General features: G+C 40.8%; 1 protein-coding gene across 1 annotated transcript in view; it reads right to left on the bottom strand.

The window, feature by feature from the left end:
* Positions 1-1309: 1309 nt before the first annotated feature.
* The window catches only part of LOC311147672 (protein Wnt-5a-like), an 82103-nt gene continuing 58344 nt past the window's right edge, over positions 1310-25068 (bottom strand). Inside the window, exons 4-5 of the mRNA XM_084184426.1 lie at positions 2389-2681; positions 1310-1817 (exon numbers count right to left, since the gene is read on the bottom strand). Of these exons, the coding sequence (XP_084040552.1) occupies positions 1359-1817; positions 2389-2681 (752 nt within the window). The 3' untranslated portion in view covers positions 1310-1358. The remainder of the gene's footprint in view (positions 1818-2388; positions 2682-25068) is intronic.

Here is a 25068-nt window from a genome sequence, read left to right as displayed (position 1 = left end):
CTCCAGGCTGTGTAAGGGCTATTTTACCAAGAAGGAGAGTGATGGAGTGCTGCATCAGAGGACCTGGCCTCCACAATCCCCGGACTTCAACCCAATTGAGATGGTTTGGGATGAGTCGGACAGCAGAGTGAAGGAAAAGCAGCCAACAAGTGCTCAGCATATGTGGGAACTCCTTCAAGACCATTGGAAAAGTATTCCAGGTGAAGCTGGTTGAGGGAATGCCAAGAGTGTGCAAAGGTGTCATCAAGGCAAAGTATGGCTATTTGAAGAATCTTAAATATAAAACATATTTTGGTTTGTTTAACACTTTTTTGTTTACTACATGATTCCATAGTTCTGATGTCTTCACTGTTATTCTACAATGTATTTTTTTTTTGTAAAAATAAAGAAAAATCCTTGAATGAGTAGGTGTCCAAATTTTTTACTGGTAGTGTACTATATACAGAACATGGTGTATTTAACCATTATAACCACAACATTTCCCATATATATTCTAAGCTTGTAAGTAGAATCTTATATGTTAAGTGGATATCTGTATTAATAAGAAGATTGCATATTACAAGCAAAGCTCTGTATTTCAAAACAAACAGCCATACAGACGGGCTAAGGCCTCAGGGTCAAAGTGCATATGCTGAATGTGTTTAGGGGTCTAGCTGTGGCCTTGTGGGATACTTCACAGGATGGAACTAACCCCAAACCAGATCTCTTCCACTTTACAAGGCCCTTATTTGGTTTAGACAGAGGGGCTAGGGTTTAGGATGTGGTCCATGAGTACAAACCTATAGAGCCAGATTCAAGTATGTCCAATAGAGGCTTGATCTGGGTCTAGGAAACTGCACCATAGTGACATAAAGCATCCTCTTCTCAACTGGAAGATGACATTAGTCACCTCTTACTGATAGCCCCAGATTAAACAGTTAAGTGTGGCCATCAGCATTCTCCATCAAGCAAAACATTGAACTAATCTACTGCTATGAAACAGGAGATAAGCTCCCATTTCACAGTCATGGTGAACCATTAGACTGGTCAATTAGACATATTCATAATAAAACTAACCTGGCTGCTAGTCTCAAGGCCTGGGTATTCAGGGGTTAAACGTTTGCTGTGGATGATGGGGCAAAAACAATCCCCGAAATAAATATTTCCCCATATTTTCAGTTTCTGAAGGCATTCGATTTGTTGGAACTATTGCATGGAAAAAAAGTATCAGTCTCTCACAACAGTATAATCGTTTAACTATATACAGTAAATATCATTTATAACATTTTTCTTTATTCCTCACTCTCCCTTCGCCTTTTTTGTTATGCCTCACACACAATGCACACGCGCAAACAAACACATACACACTCTCCTCCTCCTCACTTGCAGATGAACTGGTCCACGGTTTTGGTGCAGCGCTTGCACTTGACGTAGCAGCACCAGTGGAACTTGCAATGGCATCGCTCCACGATCTGGGCCTTGTACTGGTCGTAGCCCCGGCCACAACACATCAGCTCACAGCCATCCATGCCCTCAGATGTCTTATTGCACAGCCTGCCTACAGTACCCAGTGAGCCCGTGCTCTGGTTGGACACGCAGTAGTCTGGGCTGGACTCGATGTAGACCAGGTCGTGGCTGGTGGGGGGGTTGAACTTGCTGTCCCGCTGCACCAGCTTTCCACGCGAGTTGAGCTTCATGGACGCTGCGCTGTCGTACTTCTCCTTCAGGGTTTCGCCCACCTTGCGGAAGTCTGCCAGATGCAGCCAGCACGTCTTCAGACTGCAGGAGCCCGACACGCCATGGCACTTACAGGAGACGTGGGCCAGGTCTGACACCGTCTGAGAGGAGAGGAGAGTAGGAGGGAAACAGGTTGGGAGAGATGGAAAGATTGGTTATGACCATTTTCTTAAATAAAATGTCAATACTATACAAACATGATTTATTGTGTCCATGGCCCACACTATAAGCTGAACAAAACCCTGTCCGCTCATTTGTTAGAGTCAGAAGTGATGTGTATACAACAGGTTCTGGCGAGCTGTTTCCTTTGAGGCTGTGTCAAGGCTTTTGGAATGAACTACAGAAAGCATCCCAGTGAGCCGTCATGATCCCAACTCACACAGATCAAAGACAGGCTTCAGGGGAGAGACGAGATACCACACCCATCTGATTGACCTGGATTCTCTTTTTCTCTCTGGCTCCCCCTCTCTCTCTCTCACTCCCTCTGTCTCTATTCCTTCCATTCTCTCACTAAGTGTCATTGGGGATCAACTTCAGAACAGCAGAAACAGGTGGAGATGAACTTGTTTTATGTGTTAGTGTGTGAGTGTGACAGTAAAATAAGTATGCAGGCACAGTGCTTCATTTTGTTAGGGTGTGTGTGTGTGACAGCAGAGTATGATTCCTCCTCACCCTCCTTCCAGCCTCGTTGTTGTGTAGGTTCATCATCAGCCGGGCACTCTCGTAGGATCCCTTGGCATAACTCTTCTCCCTCTCCCGCGCGTCAACAAACTCTTTAGAGAACCTGTAGCCATAGTTCAGGTTGTCCCCGCAGCCGCCCCACAGCCAATCACGAGGCAGGTCTTTGGGACGTGCGGCACGGCTGCAGCCGCAGCTCGACAGCTCCCCCTCTCTGCAAGCCCTGCTCACTGCGTTGACCACGCCTGCCGCGCTGATGGCATACGTAAATGCTGTTTCTCTGCTTCCTGTGAACAGACAGAAAGACGAGAAGACAGAAGAACAACATGAATATATGACAGCAGTAACAGTGTACGGTGGAGTCAGACCTGGTGTTAGATTTCATTTGAAGTGATGAGGAGTCAAAGTCTTAAAAAGAAGAGATGAGAGTCACTTTAGTGAGTCATAGTAGTAGGGTCCAAACTGGCCAGACACAGCATTTATAGAGCTTTAACATAAGTCAACAATATGGAGCAGAACGACCATACCATGTTGACAGATTAGTCAATACTTCTAGGTATACTGGGCTCATCTGACTGACAGAGGGCGGTACAGGTAGCGAATGAATCTTGTCCAGATGGAAAGTCTCGGTAGCAGAGTCTGCCAAGGGGGAGCTTGTGGCAGAGCTGTCGACAGACATGATGTCTCTCTCTCGCTCTCTCTCTCAGGACTGATCCCAGAGAAGCCTCCCTCTCCTCAGTGAGTGGCCTAGTCCACCCAGCCACGGGGGCAGCCAACACGGGCAGACTCCCCTACCCTGGAGCTCAGCCCGAAATCAGCAGCACCGAACAGTCAAACAGACTGGGGAGGACATGTTTACTTGGCCCAGAGTGAACCAAGATGGAAGCCCTGTCTTCCCCTTAATGGGAGACGGGGTCAGAGAGAGAAAATGAGAGAAAGAGGGAGAGAGAGAATAAAGAGAGAGAAGCTGTCCTCTCATTGATGGTTTTTCTTTGAAGACACACAGTACAGAATCTGTAGAAAGGGATCTCAGAACAGGGGAGGGACTGAGACAAAAGCAAGCTCACATCAAAAGTATTTACAGGGAGGAGTCTCACACACTCCCAGAGAGATGCATATGTAGCGCACATACATTCTCAAACACACATTCTCGCGGTGATAATGGTTATCACTTGTGGTGATAGGCTCATCCAATTCCTGTCCTCTAATTTCTTCTCTCTCATGTTTCAAATGTACAGATGCTCAAGCCACAGCATTATCACAACGCTAGGCTGAACGGCATGAGGTAAATGCTTTGGTTTAAATTAAATGTGACAGTTATGAACAATAAATGCCGGCAGTAAACCACCACAACATGGGCTCCTGTGGAAAAGTCAAACATTGGAGAGGACATAAAACAAACGCTCCATCAAATAGACAGGATCTGGAAGTAGGATTGAAACCCTCTACCTCTCTGAGTTCTATGAGGGGTGAAAAACTAACTTGCATGCATGTGTGTGTTTGAGATACATTGAGGCTGAATGCAATTCCTCCCCATTGTGAGTGTCAGACTATGGCCATGGAGCCCCAGTCCACATGTGATTTATAAAGAGACCTCCCCCACAAACTATTCCCCCAGCACAGCTGCTCAACATCACCCCATGGATTACAACAGGAGAAGAGGGAACCTCCAAATCCTCCTCTGGTCTAGTAGGAGAAAGGGGAAGGGAAGAAGAAGGAAAAACAGTGTGCATACTCAGAGCTAGAGAACCACATAATGCATAACTAAGCAGTGGTTTATTCGGATCCCCATTAGCTTTTTCCAAAGCAGCAGCTATTCTTCATGGGAGGTCCAAACAAAAACATAAAACACGACAAGTAACAAAACACTGATAGACAAGAACAATATGTGTGCAGTCTGTGTGTGCATGTGTTGGTCATTTCACAATCTCTATTGTGCCATGAGATTATTTTTTATAATTATTTTAAAGGTAATGTTATTGGTTTTCTTCAGTAATTGGTTCCATGAGATCATGGCTCTGTATAATACTGTGTGTTGCTGTGAATTTGTTTTGGACTTGGGGACTGTGAAGAGACCGCTGGTGGCATGTCTTGTGGGGTATGTATGGATGTCTGAGCTGGATGTTATTTGATTATACAGAAAACCTGGAATTTTCATCACAGTAATATTTATCATAAAGACTAGAAGAGAAACAGGAAAGACTGGCATGCATGTTGATGTCCTGTATATGCAGTTAAGGGCAAGGTGTGCTGCTCTGTTTTGAGCCAGCTGCAGCTTTGCTAGGTCTTTCTTTGCTGCACTTTACCATATTACCACAGTAATCAAGATGGGACAAGATCAGAGCCTGAACAACTAGTACAGTTAATTTGTGTTAAAAATGCATAACATCTTTTTATAACAGACATACTCCTCGCCATCTTCATAACAACTTTGTCAATATGACTTGACCATGATAATTGACCATCCAATGTTATACCTAGGAGTTTAACTTCCTCAATTTGCTCAATGGTCATACCCTTTATGTACAACTCCAGTTGAGGTTTAGGTCTTTGAGAATGTTTTGAACCAAATACAATGCTTTTAGTTTTAGATGTATTTAAGACCAGTTTATTATTAATCACCCATTCTGATACTGACTGTAACTCCTTACTTAGAATTTCAATGAGCTCACTGGCTTTTGGTGCTGACATGTAGAGTGTGGAATCATCAATCACAGTGTGTTCCACTAGCACCAGCTGTCGGCTATACAGCCGATTACAGAGTCATTTTCAGACGGGTACTTTTCAATTCCCTAGTCAGAAAAAAGTATGTTGAGCCCTCTCTCACTAGAATGCAGGATATGCGTCTTCTAGCCATCTATTGATAACACAGGTGCCTGTCAGTTACAAAGTTAGCGATGACAGGGAAACACTGCTGGTTTGACGGTCTGTCCTGCCACTTGGTACCTAGGTGTGTGAGTTGTGTGCACTGTGGTTGCAGTATAATTTCTACACGGAGGGAGAGAGCATGAATTTGCACATCCCATATAATGTGATAACGATGAATCGAAATCCACTTAACCTATGATTTTCTGTCACATTTGTTTATTTTATTTCGCGTGCAGGGTCCGACATAAAAAATAGCCCACCGGGGCCAGTAAAAAACATGTGTCGTTGGGCCAGTGGATGTCGTCAGGGCCAGTAACTTTTTGGGCCAGTCACTTTTCAGCTCATTTTTGCATTCCAGTTCAACATCTAGCTGCTCTGTCGCAATCTACCATTGAAAACCATTAAAGACTACACGCCTAAATGTCATGCCATTTGTATTTGACCAATGTGATTGGCCGTTCATTCAAGCATGATCACGCTCCTGCGAGTCACAACTTCTCAAGCAGTACATGAGTTGATCCCTTCACACAGCACACGCAAGCTGTCCAGAGCAAAAAGAAGCACCAATCAATCTACTCGCTGAGTTTATTTATTTTAGCGAAAGTGATTTACAAAAGTAAACCTTCAATAGCGAACATCCTAGCAATTTGCTGGCTACTGTTGATATTCTGCAAAAAGAAAGCTACAAAAAGACACCTAGCATTCGTCTTGGCTAGCCTACTATAGCCATGTCGATATCTCTTTTGGAACGTTTGTCTTAAAGGGGCAGTGTACTATTTAAAAATCTTCTCAAAATGACATACTTTAGAAACAAAATGTAATGCAATTAATGCAATGCAATTCTAAAGAATAGAGTAATGACTTGCGTTGCTAAAATATATTACATACCTTTTTAATACATATCATAATAACCCAATGTGGCCTATTAATAGCTGAATATAGAGAGAAAGCACGGCAAAAAAAAATATCTACTGGCCCGAACAGAGTTTCTACTGGCCCTGCATGTTGAATCCTGCCGTGTTTCATATGCAGCACGGAGTGGTGGTGCATAGGCTATTGACTGTGTTTTGATTGATGAACAAGAAGCTTGATTTGTTTTTTAAAAGGTGTCGAACTGACTGAATAAAGTCAATCTCATATCCTTGCTATTCATAAATCATACAATGTAGTTATATGTCCATGGTAACTCATCCGGACAATTAAATTAAACAAGATCTTGTTTTTGTATTTTCGATATGAAGTCCAGTAGGTATTGCCAGATAGTAACATTAGAGTGAGTGACTTGTCAGTAGCCTACCGAATTGCATCGGTAAGAGTAATTTGACGAAATATCTTCAGATAAATTATGAAAACATTCAATGAAGATGGTGAATAATCCTCACTGCAGGAACAATATGTAGGCTAGTGGAGAAATATCCTCACTATGGTCCAAAACATATTAAAAGAAAACATTAAATTGTTTTAAAAGCTAATGATACTTACAGTATATGGTATTTTCAATGATATTGATGTAGGTCTACTGATTTAATCAAAGTGTTGACAATGGAGGAGTCAACTGCTGCTTTCTGTGTAGCAAAGGCCATGTTTAACACCTGCTTCATTCTTCAATCAAACCTGTGTTGCAGATTGCTGAGAAAATGCCTCTTAAAGAAGCTTGAAGCCTGTGGAAGTCAGCAGACTCTTACGGGATTCTTTATAGGCATAGTGCAGTCAAAATTAAGTTGCTCTTGTGTTTTATATCATATTGTACAACAGTTGATTAAACTAACACTACAAAAGTGTGACTTTTTTTTAAAAATCTGTGTTATTTCCTCATAGTTGCTGGTTGAAAATACAGTCTAGCACTAGAAAGAACCAGAGGCCACCAAAATAGAGCCTGGTCGGCAAAAACAAATAGTAAATTTTTCTATGGCTGCATACACCATGTGCTTGTTGAAAACACTGAGGCGTCCTTTGAAGAATACTCTCTGGGTTCTATTGGATAAATATCTTTCCAACCATGTGATGGAAGATGATGTAAAGCCATTGCAAGTTATGATCAATAACAAAGGCTACACTGAAATCTAACAATACAGCTCCATCTATCATCTTATCCATTTATTTGTAACAAATCATCAGTCATCTGAGCCAGTGCAGTAAAAGTTGAGTGCCATTCTCTATACGTATGCTGAAAGAGTTAGTAGTTAACTTGTTCTCTGAAAAATGCATGCCTGATGAAGACCTAAGGGAAAGTAGTCAACAAGGCATCTCACAAAGACACGTGACATGATGGCGTATTGAACACACAGCGGTGCGAATCACCTCAAGATAAAAACGTAATTTCAATATCAGTAAGTTAGACTAAATATTAGCATACTCATGAATAATAACATTCAATCTGGATAATAACACAAAACGAATCATAAGGCTAGAGAAATCTATTGACAAATATTACAACAACAAGCAACACTCAAACATGACGGAGGGTAAACGAGGAGAATCAATCTCCAAGAGAAAACGCGACTCCTCTACGGATACAAATGATTTATGCTTTTCACCACTGGGACTGGTAAGTGTGGAAAGCGATCTGTTGAAGTCGATAAATGACAAACTGGGCATACTAGAGTTGGTCAGTAAGGATGACAAAGAGTTGAAGGCGAGTCTTGAAATGACTGACGAAAAAGCTGCGATAATGGAGAAAGATACAAAAAAGCAAAAAGGGACAGTCACTAAGATAGAAACGGACGATAAGGAACTTAAAAGGGAGAACAACTTTCTGAGAGAAGCATTCCTAGACATACAGACTAGGTCGATGAGAGAAAATCTAGTACTTACGGTATCCAAGAAAAAGAAGGAGAGGTTACCGAAAACATTGTGAAGTACTTCTTTCTTACAGCGCTTCAAATCCCACTCGATATTGTTGATCAAATCCCACTAGATATTGTTGATAAAATCCAACTCGAACATGTACACCGTTGCGGACAATGAGGACAGAGATATGAGCATCCAATCGTTGCCAAATGTACTTTCTTTAAGTATAAAGTAATGGTTAAAAGGTAAAATACTTGCTGGCACGAAAATAGGTATGAATGATCAGTTCCAGAGGGAGATTGCAGAACGGTGCAAAGTTCTGTACCCAATCTTCAAGGAAATAGATTAAAAGGGAAGCGTGTTGCTCTCGTAGTCCATAAACTTTATATTAACAACCAAATGTTCCGCGACACAAAGACTACTCCATGGCTATTCTGAAAGCTCTAATAGAGGAGTCGAATAATGGAACACCCAATACTAGCCATGGTAGGGATTGAAATAATAAAACCCATTAATAGTATTTTATAAAGGGATAAGACGGCATTACAAGAAAGTATAACAAACGAAATAATATATCTAAAAATATAACTAATTAGAACACAAGTACTCAATCAACATAGTGGAGACATAGCAACCAGAAGACATAGAAGGCACAGTATGTGGGTATGTGTGGATGTATTGTGATGAAAGGTGTGGTGTGCGTTTTTGTGTTTGGAAAAGTGTGGCGTTAAGTGAGTGAGAAAGGAAATGGTTGCATATCCCAGAACCAACATGTGTCTTTGAGCAGGGGTTGTGAGAGAGAGCTTTCAATTGTGTGCAGATGAGGGATATACATTTTTAAATAAAGTATACATCTGATCTATTATTTTATTTTCCTATCATGATGGAACGGTCCCCAACCCTATATCCTAGACACCCACCTGAGCAACCCATACACCAAAGAGAAGTCCCCATCTGTTTTCTGGCCCTGCTGTAAGTTACCCATATGCAGCCAAAACAGAAAGATAAATGTGATCAGAGACCTACTAGAGCAGCACCGCCCCCTCAAGATTCTGAGCCTGCCTGGCAGGGATGGTCCAACAAAGCCAGAGCCCCCTGATGGGAGAGCATAATACACAAGGAAATTCTCAAAGCTGCTAATGAGAACCTTGACGACCTTGTACCGAGCCGGTGGGGATTCCGGTAGGGTACCTCCACCCAGGTTGTGGCAGTGCTGGCAACACTGGCTGCAGTAACCGATGGGGAGGGGGTCACACTCGGACAATCAGAGCGGGGGCATATTATTGTGGCCCTGGTGGCACAAAATAATCAAAGGTCTGACTGAAATTTGTGTAATTCTTTGCTCAATCTTGCATGCTTTCTCAAACAGCTGTATATGCATTCGTAAATCAGGTCCTTTCTTGAGTTGGGCTCTGGGATGTAACAACCGTTGAGCATCTGAGCTTATGGTTGATTGTGGAGGAAAGGGGTTGAGTGTGTTAGAGTATGTGTGTGTGTGTGTGTGTGTGTGTGTATCCCACATCCATTGCAAGGGGGTAAGGATGTTAGGGAGAATATAGGATGAACCACAATAATTGTTTGCTAAAATAATAATTGCTTGACAAAAATGTAATGTAATACAATGGCAATCCGGGTTATAGGTAACAATCCCTTCGCATTAACTGCCGACATTATTACGAATATTAATTGCTAATGATGGGAATTAAGATATGCAAGATATTTGAATAAATATGTATTTTTACTAGCATATATATATATATATATATGCTATTAAAAATATTGAGGTGAGAGCATTGGAAATGCTTTTGGCGGTTGACCTGCTTCTGTTTTGTGGGTGGCACTGTGTGCTGTTTTCGAAGAATGGTTCCTGGCCTCTCGGGGGGCCTAGGGATCCGGGGGGACGGGGGTGGTATGCCGATCACTGGGATGACAACCCAACTTGGGATGGGGAGGGGCTTTAGTGGGGGGAATAGTGGAGAACAATTGGTGGGTTACTTAGTAGCAATACAAATATCATGGTACAGCTTTGTGGACACTCAATCACTATGGTATATTTTATTGGTAAATTTACAAACATATATTATAAATAGATTTGAAACCTGTATCTCATTATGGTAAGTGTTGAAGTAAGTGTAGCCAGTTATAATTGTAATGGCTTAGCAGATGCTAACAATAGAATAACAATATTTACATTGCTCAAAGGAATATAAAATCTATTGTTTACAGGAAACTCATTCAACAATTCTAGATGAAGTTGTGTGGAAAAATGACTGGGGGGGAGGCGAAATATACTTCTCCCATGGGCAAAGAAACTGAAAAGGGGTGATGATATTAATTAACAGTAATTTCGATCCAAATGTGAAAATTGTCCAAACAGATCCGCAAGGTAGATGGATGATTTTAAATATGTTATTGGACCATAAACAGATATGGCTCATTAACCTTTACACACCAAATAATGATGATCCACACTTCTTTGACAATATATATAATACATTATATTATTATGGTGGGAGATTATAATACAGTTATAAATAGCTCAATGGACCGTAAAGGAAATCACACTACAAACTATCACCCTCATGCTCTTAAGGAAATCATGAATGTCATGGATGCATAAGAATTAGTAGATATATAGAGGCTTAAATATCCTGAACTAGTGAGATATACATGGTGGAGACTCAATCAAGCTAGTCATCTTGACTTCTTTCTTATGTAATTTCTCGTCGGCACTAAAAGTTTAAAAAGTGTTGATAGGGGACAGAATGCGGTTGGACCATCATATAATTGGCATTACATTACTCTTACTGAATTTCGACGTGGGCAAGGATATTGGAAATGTAATCAGTCTATTGGATGATAACTTGTTTTTAACTAGGACTGAGGAATTTAACTGATTTTTTCCCGACATAATATAGGTACAGCAAATCCCCTTATTGTATGGGACACTTTAAAATGTGCCTTTAGAGGCCATGCAATTCAGTACTCATCTCGAAAACAAAAGCAACTTAGGTAATAATAATAATAATAATAATAATAATATGCCATTTAGCAAACGCTTTTATCCAAAGCGACTTACAGTCATGCGTGCATACATTTTTGTGTATGGGTGGTCCCGGGGATTGAACCCACTACCTTGGCGTTACAAGCGCCGTGCTCTACCAGTTGAGCTACAGAGGACCACAAGAGTCCATAGGTCAAAAGGTCCATACTAACAAAGGAAATAGAAGGTCTAACAGAACAGATAGATAGCAATAAAAACTGTAACAGAGGCTCAGAATAAATTAGAGGAAAAACAAAAAGTAATGGAGAAACTTATTCAAGAAAGATCAAGTGTAATATATTATCAAAATAAAGCAAACTGGATGGAATATGCGGAAAAAATGCAATAAATTATTTTTTAATCTTCAACATAGAAATACTACCAAAAATAATTTACTGAAACTGGTTACAAATGATGGAGTCACCCATGATTCACCAAATTATATTTTAAAGGAGGAAGCAAAGTACTTTAAGCATATGTTTTCGTTTCAGTCGTCTCCATCTCCTCTAACTGAAGCTAATTGTAGATTTTTTCAATTGATAATGTAAAATTAACAGCCATTCAGAATGAACTTCTGGATGCAATTAAAGACTAAGTCTCAGAAAACTACAGGGTTGGATGGCATACCAGCGAGGTATACCAAACCTTTTTTGATATATTCAGAGGACCGTTACTAGCATGTTTTAACCACTCCTATGTAAATGGTAGATTATCAGACACTCAAGAAGAAGGTCTGATTTCATTATTACTGAAACAGGATACAAGTGGGAAATATAAAGATTCAGTCCATTTAAAAAATTGGAGGCCCCTTACACTTCAGTGTTGTGATGCAAAAATTCTAGCAAAATGTATAGCGCATATAATTAAAAAGGTATTGTCTGTCATTATTCATTCTAATCAGACAGGTTTTTTACATGGAAGATACATTGGAGATAATATAAGGCAAGTACTGGAAACAATAGAACACTATGAAACATCTGGGAAACCAGGCCTGCTATTCATAGCAGACTTTGAAAAGGCATTTGATCAAGTACGTTTATATATAAATGCTTGGAGCATTTCAATTTTGGAAAATCTCTTATAAAATGGGTTAAACTAATGTATAGTAACCCTAGGTGTAAAATAGCAAATAATGGATATTTCTCAGAAAGTTTTAAACTGTCAAGAGGAGTAAAACAAGGTTGTCCACTATCGGCATATCTATTTATTATGGCCATCAAAATGTTAGCTATTAAAATCAGATCCAACAATAATATCAAGGGATTAGAAATCCAGGGCTTAAAAACAAAGGTGTCATTGTACGCTGAGGATTCATGTTTTCTTTTAAATCCACAATTTGAATCCCTCCATTGCCTCATAGATGATCTAGATAAATTTTCTAACCTCTCTGGATTACAACCAAATTATGATACATATATTGTGTATTGGATCACTAAAAAGTAAAATGTTTACATTACCATGTAGTTTACCAATTAAATGGTCTGATGGTGATGTGGATAGATAAGATATTGCTACCATGGAAAGGTAAATAAATGTCTATTTGTGGAAAAACCACACTGATGAACTCTTTAGTATTATCCCAGTTCACCTATTTGCTTATGGTGTTGCCTACGCCTAGCCAACAATATATAGATGTATAGCGCCTTGCAAAAGTATTCATCCCCCTTGGCGTTTTTTCTATTTTGTTGCATTACAACCAGTAATTTAAATTGATTTTTATTTGGATTTCATGTAATGGACATACACAAAATAGTCCAAATTGGTGAAGTGAAATTAAAAAAATAACTTGTTTCAAAAAATTCTGAAAAATAAATTACGGAAAAGTGGTGCATGCATACAGTGGGGAGAACAAGTATTTGATACACTGCCAATTTTGCAGGTTTTCCTACTTACAAAGCATGTAGAGGTCTGTAATTTTTATCATAGGTACACTTCAACTGTGAGAGACGGAATCTAAAACAAAAATCCAGAAAATCACATTGTATGATTTTTAAGTAATTAATTTGCATTTTATTGTATGACATAAGTATTCGATCACCTACCAACCAGTAAGAATTCCGGCTCTCACAGACCTGTTAGTTTTTCTTTAAGAAGCCCTCCTGTTCTCCACTCATTACCTGTATTAACTGCACTTGTTTGAACAGGTTACCTGTAGAAAAGACACCTGTCCACACACTCAATCAAACAGACTCCAACCTCTCCACAATGGCCAAGACCAGAGAGCTGTGTAAGGACATCAGGGATAAAATTGTAGACCTGCACAAGGCTGGGATGGGCTACAGGACAATAGGCAAGCAGCTTGGTGAGAAGGCAACAACTGTTGGCGCAATTATTAGAAAATGGAAGAAGTTCAAGATGACGGTCAATCACCCTCGGTCTGGGGCTCCATGCAAGATCTCACCTCGTGGGGCATCAATGATCATGAGGAAGGTGAGGGATCAGCCCAGAACTACACGGCAGGACCTGGTCAATGACCTGAAGAGAGCTGGGACCACAGTCTCAAAGAAAACCATTAGTAACACACTACGCCGTCATGGATTTAAATCCTGCAGCGCACGCAAGGTCCCCCTGCTCAAGCCAGCGCATGTCCAGGCCCGTCTGAAGTTTGCCAATGACCATCTGGATGATCCAGAGGAGGAATGGGAGAAGGTCATGTGGTCTGATGAGACAAAAATAGAGCTTTTTGGTCTAAACTCCAGTCGCCGTGTTTGGAGGAAGAAGAAGGATGAGTACAACCCAAGAACACCATCCCAACCGTGAAGCATGGAGGTGTAAACATCATTCTTTGGGGATGCTTTTCTGCAAAGGGGACAGGACGATTGCACCGTATTGAGGGGAGGATGGATGGGGCCATGTATCGCGAGATCTTGCCAACAACCTCCTTCCCTCAGTAAGAGCATTGAAGATGGGTCGTGGCTGGGTCTTCCAGCATGACAACGACCCGAAACACACAGCCAGGGCAACTAAGGAGTGGCTCCGTAAGAAGCATCTCAAGGTCCTGGAGTTGCCTAGCCAGTCTCCAGACCTGAACCCAATAGAAAATCTTTGGAGGGAGCTGAAAGTCCGTATTGCCCAGCGACAGCCCTGAAACCTGAAGGATCTGGAGAAGGTCTGTATGGAGGAGTGGGCCAAAATCCCTGCTGCAGTGTGTGCAAACCTGGTCAAGACCTACAGGAAACGTATGATCTCTGTAATTGCAAACAAAGGTTTCTGTACCAAATATTAAGTTCTGCTTTTCTGATGTATCAAATACTTATGTCATGCAATAAAATGCAAATTAATTACTTTAAAATCATACAATGTGATTTTCTGGATTTTTGTTTTAGATTCCGTCTCTCACAGTAGATTTGTACCTATGATAACAATTATAGACCTCTACATGCTTTGTAAATAGGAAAATCTGCAAAATCGGCAGTGTATCAAATACTTGTTGTCACACCCTGGCTCTGGGACTCTATATGTTGAGCCAGGGTGTGTTCTTTCTGTTGTGTTTATTTCTATGTTGGCCAGAGTGACTCCCAATCAGAGGCAACGAGTGTCAGCTGTCGTTGGTTGTCTCTGATTGGGAGCCATATTTAAACTGTCTGTTTTCCCTTTGTGTTTGTGGGTTCTTGTTCCGTGTTTGTCATTGTTACCATGGACTTCACGAGTCGTTTCTTGTTTTGGTTATTGTTGTCTATTATCACTAAAGATAATAAAGTTTAAACATGTTCGTTCATCACGCTGCGCCTTGGTCTATTCCCTACGACGATCGTGACACTTGTTCTCCCCACTGTATGTATTCACCCCCTTTGCTATGAACCCCTAAATAAGATCTGGTGCAACCAATTACCTTCAGAAGTCACATAATTAGTAAAATAAAGTCCACCTGTGTGCAATCTAAGTGTCACATTTTTATTTTTATTTTTTTTTATTTCACCTTTATTTAACCAGGTAAGCCAGTTGAGAACAAGTTCTCATTTACAACTGCGACCTGGCCAAGATAAAGCAAAGCAGTGCGATAAAAACAACACAGAGTTACATATGGGGTAAAAAACATAAAGTCAAAAATACAACAGAAAATATATATACAGTGTGTGCAAATGTAGCAAGTTATGGAGGTAAGGCAATAAATAGGCTATAGTGCAAAATAATTACAATAGTATTAACACTGGAATGCTAGATGTGCAAGAGATTATGTGCAAATAGAGATACTGGGGTGCAAAAGAGCAAAATAAATAACAATATAGGGATGAGGTAGTTGGGTGGGCTAATTTCAGATGGGCTGTGTACAGGTGCAGTGATCGGTAAGGTGCTCTGACAACTGATGCTTAAAGTTAGTGAGGGAGATAAGAGTCGCCAGCTTCAGAGATTTTTGCAATTCGTTCCAGTCATTGGCAGCAGAGAACTGGAAGGAATGGCGGCCAAAGGAGGTGTTGGCTTTGGGAATGACCAGTGAGATATACCTGCTGGAGCGCAGACTACGGGTGGGTGCTGCTATGGTGACCAATGAGCTAAGATAAGGCGGGAATTTGCCTAGCAGTGATTTATAGATGGCCTGGAGCCAGTGGGTACTCCTCCCACAATCTCAAACAATGGCATAGTACGGTTTTTAAACATGTGTGAATAACCGAATGTTATACACTACTGGAACGAGAAGCGTCTCAACTGTGAATCTAGCTAAACTGTTGTTGCCCAAATGAAATAATATTCTGACTCCAAGCAAATATATAAGCATATAGCAAAACCAGTACTGTATTTTGAAACCATGCATACCCGTATATTCTTAGACAGATAACGTATTTTTCTCAACCTATCTACACAAACGATACACCATTCAAAGCTGCTACCTCACAGATTCCAACAGTGATAGCCGTGTTCCTCTATGACCAACACTCACTAAACTATTAATCAAAGAACGTCAATAACAAACTTCAATTTGTTTTATCACAACAACAAACTGTGTCTTACCTTTGTTGTTTCTGTTACCAAAAGTAGTGTCTGATCGAATAAAAACACTTGAAAAGATACTCTAGGGCAGGGTTCTTCAATTCCGGTCCTGGAGGGCCGAAACACCTCTGTTTTTCATCCTCTCCTTCTAATCAGTGGCTAATTCAGACCTGGGACACCAGGTGAATGCAATTAACTACCAGGTAGAAATAAAAAACAGAAGTGTTTCGGCCCTCCAGGACCGGAATTGAAGAACCCTGCTCTAGGGTGTCTCTCTCATTCTGAGTCGATTTCAATGAGTTTCCATCGTTTTACATGGCCAACAATGTATTTGAAGATGAAGTCAGTAGTTTGGTTCAATCACAACAGGCACTGTTTTGTCGCCATCTTCTGGATATATGATGCAATCCCCGTGATTTGTCATTGTTCTCATTTAATTCTACTGATCCAGAGCTTTCGATAGAGGGGTCACATGTCAAAATCGATCAACCAGTTGTTGAAATATCCAAGTGCGCACCTCATTGTCTCATATTAGTTGACTTGCTGCGTTACGCACGGTTACTCAGAGCGCACAACAACACTAGAATTTCGGAGGGAAAACGCAAAGTTTATTCAAATATGGCAGGCTCTAGTGACAAATATACAGTTACAGAGGCGTTATTAATTGTAACAGATGGAAGTTGGACTCCATGTATCCCCATTGACTCTGAATCAGACGATGAGGACCTGCTTAGACCGGACAAACCAGACCCCAACGAAGAGAACGAAGGTTATCGTGTCCAGGGCCCTACTCAATCATCAGAAGAGTATGTAATCCCATTGTTATTTATTACTTCTAATAATACTATTACTAATGTATTGTATGAGTACAAAACATACATCTAAAATATCTGAGTAACTGAAGCTCAACGTAAAAGTTAGCGCTAGCATAGCTTAGAGGCCCACGCGCAAGTTTACTTACAATAGAATGCTATGTGTATTATTACTTGTCACTGAATTATCACTTTAGTCAACATTCTCATAGTTCTAACTATTTATTTTATATATCTGACTGTTTTGAGTCAGATTTGTCAATGAATGAATACAAGTGTGTTTTGTCATGATTTTTTCTCTTTTGTCTTGTTTGTACAGTGAAGATGATTATAGGGGTGATGAGCCACAGCCAGAGCATCTGCCTCCTCAGCCACAGCTTCCCCTTCCTCAGGCAGAGCCTCCTCTTCCTCAGCCTGGCCGCTTGTCTAGACAACGCACTTCTGCTCCCCTCCTTCGGCCACGGTCTTCATCGGACACTGAGTCCCCTGTAAAGAGCCCTCAACCCAAAAGAAAAGGAAAAGCTTTCTCAAAGTCAGCGCATCGAAGTCAGCGTGGTGAAGGTAGGCCTGCCACTCCAAGAGTCGGGGAGGAAGAAGAGGAAGAAGAAGATACAGTGGGGAAAAAAAGTATTTAGTCAGCCACCAATTGTGCAAGTTTTCCCACTTAAAAAGATGAGAGAGGCCTGTAATTTTCATCGTAGGTACATGTCAACTATGACAGACAAAATGAGAGAAAAAAAATCCTGAAAATCACATTGTAGGATTTTTTATGAATTTATTTGCAAATTATGGTGGAAAATAAGTATTTGGTCAATAACAAAAGTTTCTCAATACTTTGTTATATACCCTTTGTTGGCAATGACACAGGTCAAACATTTTCTGTAAGTCTTCACAAGGTTTTCACACACTGTTGCTGGTATTTTGGCCCATTCCTCCATGCAGATCTCCTCTAGAGCAGTGATGTTTTGGGGCTGTCGCTGGGCAACACGGACTTTCAACTCCCTCCAAAGATTTTCTATGGGGTTGAGATCTGGAGCTGGCTAGGCCACTCCAGGACCTTGAAATGCTTCTTACAAAGCCACTCCTTCGTTGCCCGGGCGGTGTGTTTGGGATCATTGTTATGCTGAAAGACCCAGCCACGTTTCATCTTCAATGCCCTTGCTGATGGAAGGAGGTTTTCACTCAAAATCTCACGATACATGGCCCCATTCATTCTTTCCTTTACATGGATCAGTCGTCCTGGTCCCTTTGCAGAAAAACAGCCCCAAAGCATGATGTTTCCACCCCCATGCTTCACAGTAGGTTTGGTGTTCTTTGGATGCAACTCAGCATTCTTTGTCCTCCAAATATGACGAGTTGAGTTTTTACCAAAAAGTTATATTTTGGTTTCATCTGACCATATGACATTCTCCCAATCCTCTTCTGGATCATCCAAATGCACTCTAGCAAACTTCAGACGGGCCTGGACATGTACTGGCTTAAGCAGGGGGACACGTCTTGCACTGCAGGATTTGAGTCCCTGGCGGCGTAGTGTGTTACTGATGGTAGGCTTTGTTACTTTGGTCCCAGCTCTCTGCAGGTCATTGACTAGGTCCCCCCGTGTGGTTCTGGGATTTTTGATCACCGTTCTTGTGATCATTTTGACCCCACGGGGTGAGATCTTGCGTGGAGCCCCAGATCGAGGGAGATTATCAGTGGTCTTGTATGTCTTCCATTTCCTAATAATTGCTCCCACAGTTGATTTCTTCAAACCAAGCTGCTTACCTATTGCAGAATCAGTCTTCCCAGCCTGGTGCAGGTCTACAATGTTGTTTCTGGTGTCCTTTGACAGCTCTTTGGTCTTGGCCATAGTGGAGTTTGGAGTGTGACTGTTTGAGGTTGTGGACAGGTGTCTTTTATACTGATAACAAGTTCAAACAGGTGCCATTAATACAGGTAACGAGTGGAGGACAGAGGAGCCTCTTAAAGAAGAAGTTACAGGTCTGTGAGAGCCAGAAATCTTGCTTGTTTGTAGGTGACCAAATACTTATTTTCCACAATAATTTGCAAATAAATTCATTAAAATTCCTACAATGTGATTTTCTGGAATTTATTTTCTCAATTTGTCTGTCATAGTTGACGTGTACCTATGATGAAAATTACAGGCCTCTCTCATCTTTTTAAGTGGGAGAACTTGCACAATTGGTGGCTGACTATATACTTTTTTCCCCCACTGTATGGTTCATCCTATATTCTCCCTAACATCCTTACCCCCTTGCAACAGATGTGGGATAAACACACATGCACACACTCAACCCCTTACAGCTGTTTGAGAAAGCATGCAAGATTGAGCAAAAAATTTACAACAATGTGGGATTTGATTAATCTATTTAATCTATGTCAAGTCCTAGGTGATGGAGATCAGATCCACCCTCTTCACTTGAGACACAAACACTCTGGACCCCTGTTGTAACCATTTTTCCCAAGCATCTCCGTGCAGTCAGAACTTTGATTATTTTGTGCCACCTGGGCCACAATATTAAGCCCCTTCTCTGACTGTCCGAGTGTGACCCCCTCCCATGGGTTACTGCAGCCAGTGTTGCCAGCACTGCCACTACCTGTGTGGGGGTACCCCACCGGAAGAGATTATCAGTGGTCTTGTATGTCTTCCATTTCCTAATAATTGCTCCCACAGTTGATTTCTTCAAACCAAGCTGCTTACCTATTGCAGATTCAGTCTTCCCAGCCTGGTGCAGGTCTACAATGTTGTTTCTGGTGTCCTTTGACAGCTCTTTTGTCTTGGCCATAGTGGAGTTTGGAGTGTGACTGTTTGAGGTTGTGGACAGGTGTCTTTTATACTGATAACAAGTTCAAACAGGTGCCATTAATACAGGTAACGAGTGGAGGACAGAGGAGCCTCTTAAAGAAGAAGTTACAGGTCTGTGAGAGCCAGAAATCTTGCTTGTTTGTAGGTGACCAAATACTTATTTTCCACCATAATTTGCAAATAAATTCATTAAAATTCCTACAATGTGATTTTCTGGAATTTATTTTCTCAATTTGTCTGTCATAGTTGACGTGTACCTATGATGAAAATTACAGGCCTCTCTCATCTTTTTAAGTGGGAGAACTTGCACAATTGGTGGCTGACTAAATACTTTTTTTCCCCCACTGTAGGTGGCATAATAGAGAAGAGAAAAAATTGTCTACATTTTGTGTGACAACCCACCCAAGGACACCATATCATTGTTTATAGTTTTGGGATGTGTGTAATCTTTGTTTTTACATTTGTTGTTTATAGTTTCTAATAAATCTGCTCAGTTTGGAGTCAAACTTTCCCATTGTATGGTTTATAGAGGTCTGGGAGAACATGGTAAACAACATCAAAACAGTTGTATTTTAATGGAATGTACACATATAGTGATATGTTAGTGAAATTAAATGCCTTTTGCTGTCTGGTACCTGATAAAAGTCAAATGGCACTGATGGTGCCCAAATCTACCCGAATGTCTCCATTTGGTATTCCGCCTAAACATACTTCAACTAAAACCCCTACAACTTTGGTTTACTTTACTTTATTGGCATCAAACTTCACATAAGTACTCATCAGATATTGGGCTATGGTCCCATAGTGTTTAGGGGCTGCAGCTGCATAAGTCTAATAAATTATTTCCTATAAAACCTGAACATTTTGAATTTCGTAAAGTGAATGTGGAAGAATTGAAAAATGATTGTTTTCTATCAATAACGACAAGCCACCGGGATCTGACAACTTGGATGGAAAATTACTGAGGATAATAAAGGACGATATTGCCACTCCTATTTGCCAGATCTTCAATCTAAGCCAACTAGAAAGTGTGTGCCCTCAGGCCTGGAGGGAAGCCAGAGTAATTGCGCTACCCAAGAATAGTAAAGCCCCCTTTACTGGCTCAAATACGTTTTAGTCATTTAGCAGACGCTCTTATCCAGAGCGACTTACAGTTAGTGAGTGCATATATTTTCATACTAGCCCCCCTTGGGTAACGAACCCACAACCCTGGCATTGCAAGCGCCATGCTCTACCAACGGAGCTACAGGGGACTACCAACCAATCAGCCTGTTACAACCCTTAGTAAACCTTTTGGAAAAAATGGTGCTTGACCAGATACAATCCTATTTTACTGTAAACAAATTGACAACAGACTTTCAGGATGCTTATAGGGAAAGATATTCAACAAGCACAGCACTTACACAAATTACTGATTGGCTGAGAGAAATGTATGATACAAATATTGTGGGAGCTATTTTGTTAGACTTCAGTGCGGCTTTTGACATTATTGATCAAAGTCTGCTAATGGAAAAACGTATGTGTTATGGCTTTACACCCCCTGCTAAATTGTGGATAAAGAGTTACCTGTCTAACAGAACAGAGGTTGTTCTATAATGGAAGCCTCTCCAACATAATCTAGGTAGAATCAGGAATTCCCTAGAGCAGCTGTCTAGGCCCATTACTTTTTTTCAATCTTTACTACTGACATGCCACTTGCCTTGAGTAAAGCAAGTGTAGCTATGTATGTGAATGAGTTGTATAAAACACTATACACATCAGCTACTACAGCGAGTGAAATCACTGCAACACTTCACAAAGTATACTCTGACTGTTTAAGATGGCTTATTGAATACACAGCGGTACAAATCACCTCAAGATAAAAACATAATATTCAGTAAGATAGACTAAATATTAGCACTTCATATATTCGAGGGTAATAACATTCAATCTGGATAATAACACAAAACAAATTATAAGGCTAGAGAAATGTATCGACAAATATTGCAACAACACGCAACACCCAAACATGACGGAAGATAAACTAGGAGAATCCATCTCCAAGAGAAAACGCGACTCCTCGACTGATACAGATGATTTATGCTTTTCACCATTGGGACTGATAAGTGTGGAAAGCGATCTGTTGAAGTCGATAAATGACAAACTCGGCATACTTAAACTTAAAAAGGAAAACAACTTTCTGAGAGAAGCCTTACTAGACATACAAACTAGATAGATGAGAGAAAATCTTGTACATACAGGTATCCGGGAAAAATAAGAAGTTACAGAAAAAATTGTGAAGGACTTCTTTCTTACAGCACTTCAAATCCCACTCGAGGCTGTCGACAAAATCCAACTCGAACGTGTACACCGTTTCGGACAAAGAGGACAGAGATATGAGCATCCAATCGTTGCCAAATTTGCTTTTTTTAAAGGATAAAGTCATGGTTAAATAGGCATGAATGATCAGTTCCCGAGGGAGATTGCAGAACGGCGCAAAGTTCTCTACCCAATCTTCAAGGAAAATAGATTAAAAGGGAAGCGTGTTGCTCTCGTTGTCGATAAACTGTATATTGACAACCAAATGTTCCGCGACACAAAGACTATTCCATGGCTATTCTGAAAGTTCTAATAGAGGAGTCGAATAATGGAACACCCAATACTAGCCATGGTAGGGATTGTAATAATAAAACACATTTATAGTATGTATAGTATTTTATAAAGGGTGTATTACAAGAAAAGATAACAAGCAAAATAATAAATCTTCAAATACAACTAAATTAGAACACAAGTACTCAATCAACATAGTGGAGATAAAAACATAGCAAACAGAAGACATAGAAGGCACAGTATGTGGGTATGTGTGGATGTATTGTGATGGAAGGTGTTGTGTGCGTTTTTGTGTTTGAAAAAGTGTGGAGTTAAGTGAGTGAGAAAGGAAATGGTTGCATATCCCAGAACCAACGTGTATCTGTGAGCAGGGGTTGTGAGAGAGAGCTTTCAATTTTGTACAGATGAGGGATATACATTTTAAAATACTGTATATATCTAATAAAAAAATTTATTGTCCTATCATGATGGAATGATCCCCAACCTTATATCCTAGACACCCACCTGAGCGAGCCATACACCAAAGAGAAGTCCCCATCTGTTTTATGGACCTGCTGTGAGTTGCCTATATGCAGCCAAAACAGAAAAATAAATGCGGTCAGAGAGCTACTTGAGCAGCACCGCCCCCTCAACATTCTGAGCCTGCCTGGCAGGGTTGGTCCTACAAAGCCAGAGCCCTCTGATGGGAGAGCATAATATACAAGAAAATTCTCAAAGCTGCTAATGAGAACCTTGACGACCTTGTACCTAGCTGGTGGGGATTCCGGTGGGGTACCCCCACACAGGTAGTGGCAGTGCTGGCAACACTGGCTGCAGTAACCCATGGGAGGGGGTCACACTCGGACAGTCAGAGAAGGGGCTTAATATTGTGGCCCAGGTGGCACAAAATAATCAAAGTTTTACTGCACGGAGATGCTTGGGAAAAATGGTTACAACAGGGGACCAGAGTGTTTGTGTCTCAAGTGAAGAGGGTGGATCTGATCTCCATCACCTAGGACTTGACATAGATTAAATAGATTAATCAAATCTCACATTGTTGTAAATTTTTTGCTCAATCTTGCATGCTTTCTCAAACAGCTGTAAGGGGTTGAGTGTGTGCATGTGTGTTTATCCCACATCTGTTGCAAGGGGGTAAGGATGTTAGGGAGAATATAGGATGAACCATACAGTGGGGGAAAAAAGTATATAGTCAGCCACCAATTGTGCAAGTTCTCCCACTTAAAAAGATGAGAGAGGCCTGTAATTTTCATCATAGGTACACGTTAACTATGACAGACAAATTGAGAAAAAAAAATCCAGAAAATCACATTGTAGGATTTTTAATGAATTTATTTGCAAATTATTGTGGAAAATAAGTATTTGGTCACCTACAAACAAGCAAGATTTCTGGCTCTCACAGACCTGTAACTTCTTCTTTAAGAGGCTCCTATGTCCTCCTTTTTGGTAAAAACTCAACTCGTCATATTTGGAGGACAAAGAATGCTGAGTTGCATCCAAAGAACACCAAACCTACTGTGAAGCATGGGGGTGGAAACATCATGCTTTGGGGCTGTTTTTCTGCAAAGGGACCAGGACGACTGATCCGTGTAAAGGAAAGAATGAATGGGGCCATGTATCGTGAGATTTTGAGTGAAAACCTCCTTCCATCAGCAAGGGCATTGAAGATGAAACGTGGCTGGGTCTTTCAGCATGACAATGATCCCAAACACACCGCCCGGGCAACGAAGGAGTGGCTTTGTAAGAAGCATTTCAAGGTCCTGGAGTGGCCTAGCCAGTCTCCAGATCTCAACCCCATAGAAAATCTTTGGAGGGAGTTGAAAGTCTGTGTTGCCCAGCGACAGCCCCAAAACATCACTGCTCTAGAGGAGATCTGCATGGAGGAATGGGCCAAAATACCAGCAACAGTGTGTGAAAACCTTGTGAAGACTTACAGAAAAAGTTTTACCTGTGTCATTGCCAACAAAGGGTATATAACAAAGTATTGAGAAACTTTTGTTATTGACCAAATACTTATTTTCCACCATAATTTGCAAATAAATTCATAAAAAATCCTACAATGTGATTTTCTGGAGAAAGAAAATCTCATTTTGTCTGTCATAGTTGACGTGTACCTATGATGAAAATTACAGGCCTCTCTCATCTTTTTACGTGGGAGAACTTGCACAATTGGTGGCTGACTAAATACTTTTTTCCCCACTGTATCTCATGGCTCAAAGTGGAGGAGAGATTGACTTCATCATTACATGTTTTTGTAAGAAGTGTTGACATGCTGAATGCACCGTGGTGTCTGTTTAAACCACTAGCACACAGCTCGGACACCCATGCATACCCCACAAGACTTGCCACCAAATGTCTCTTCACAGTCAAGAACAGTCAAGAACAGACTATGGGAGGCACACAGTACTACATAGAGTCATGACTACATGGAACTCTATTCTACATCAGGTAACTGATGCAAACAGTAGAATCGGATTTAAAAAACAGATAAAAATACACCTTCTGGATCAGCAGAGAGGGACTGTGAAGAGACACAAACACAGGCACACATACATATAATAAGACACAATCTACACACACGTGCACATGGATGTTGTACAGTCGTGGTCAAAAGTTTTGAGATTGACACAAGTATTGGTCTTCACAAAGTTCGCTGCTTCAGTGTTATGAGATATTTTTGTCAGATGTTACTATGGTATACTGAAGTATAATTACAAGCATTCCATAAGTGTCAAAGGCTTTTATTGACAATTACATTTAGTTTATGCAAAAGAGTCAATGTTTGCAGTGTTGACCCTTCTTTTTCAAGACCTTTGCAATCTGCCCTGGCATGCTGTCAA

This window comes from Coregonus lavaretus, assembly GCF_964263955.1.
Source record: "Coregonus lavaretus genome assembly, chromosome: 20".
Classification (NCBI taxonomy): Eukaryota; Metazoa; Chordata; class Actinopteri; order Salmoniformes; family Salmonidae; genus Coregonus; species Coregonus lavaretus.
The sequence above is the reverse complement of the archived record's forward strand: the minus strand, read 5'-3'. Positions and strand labels throughout refer to the sequence as shown.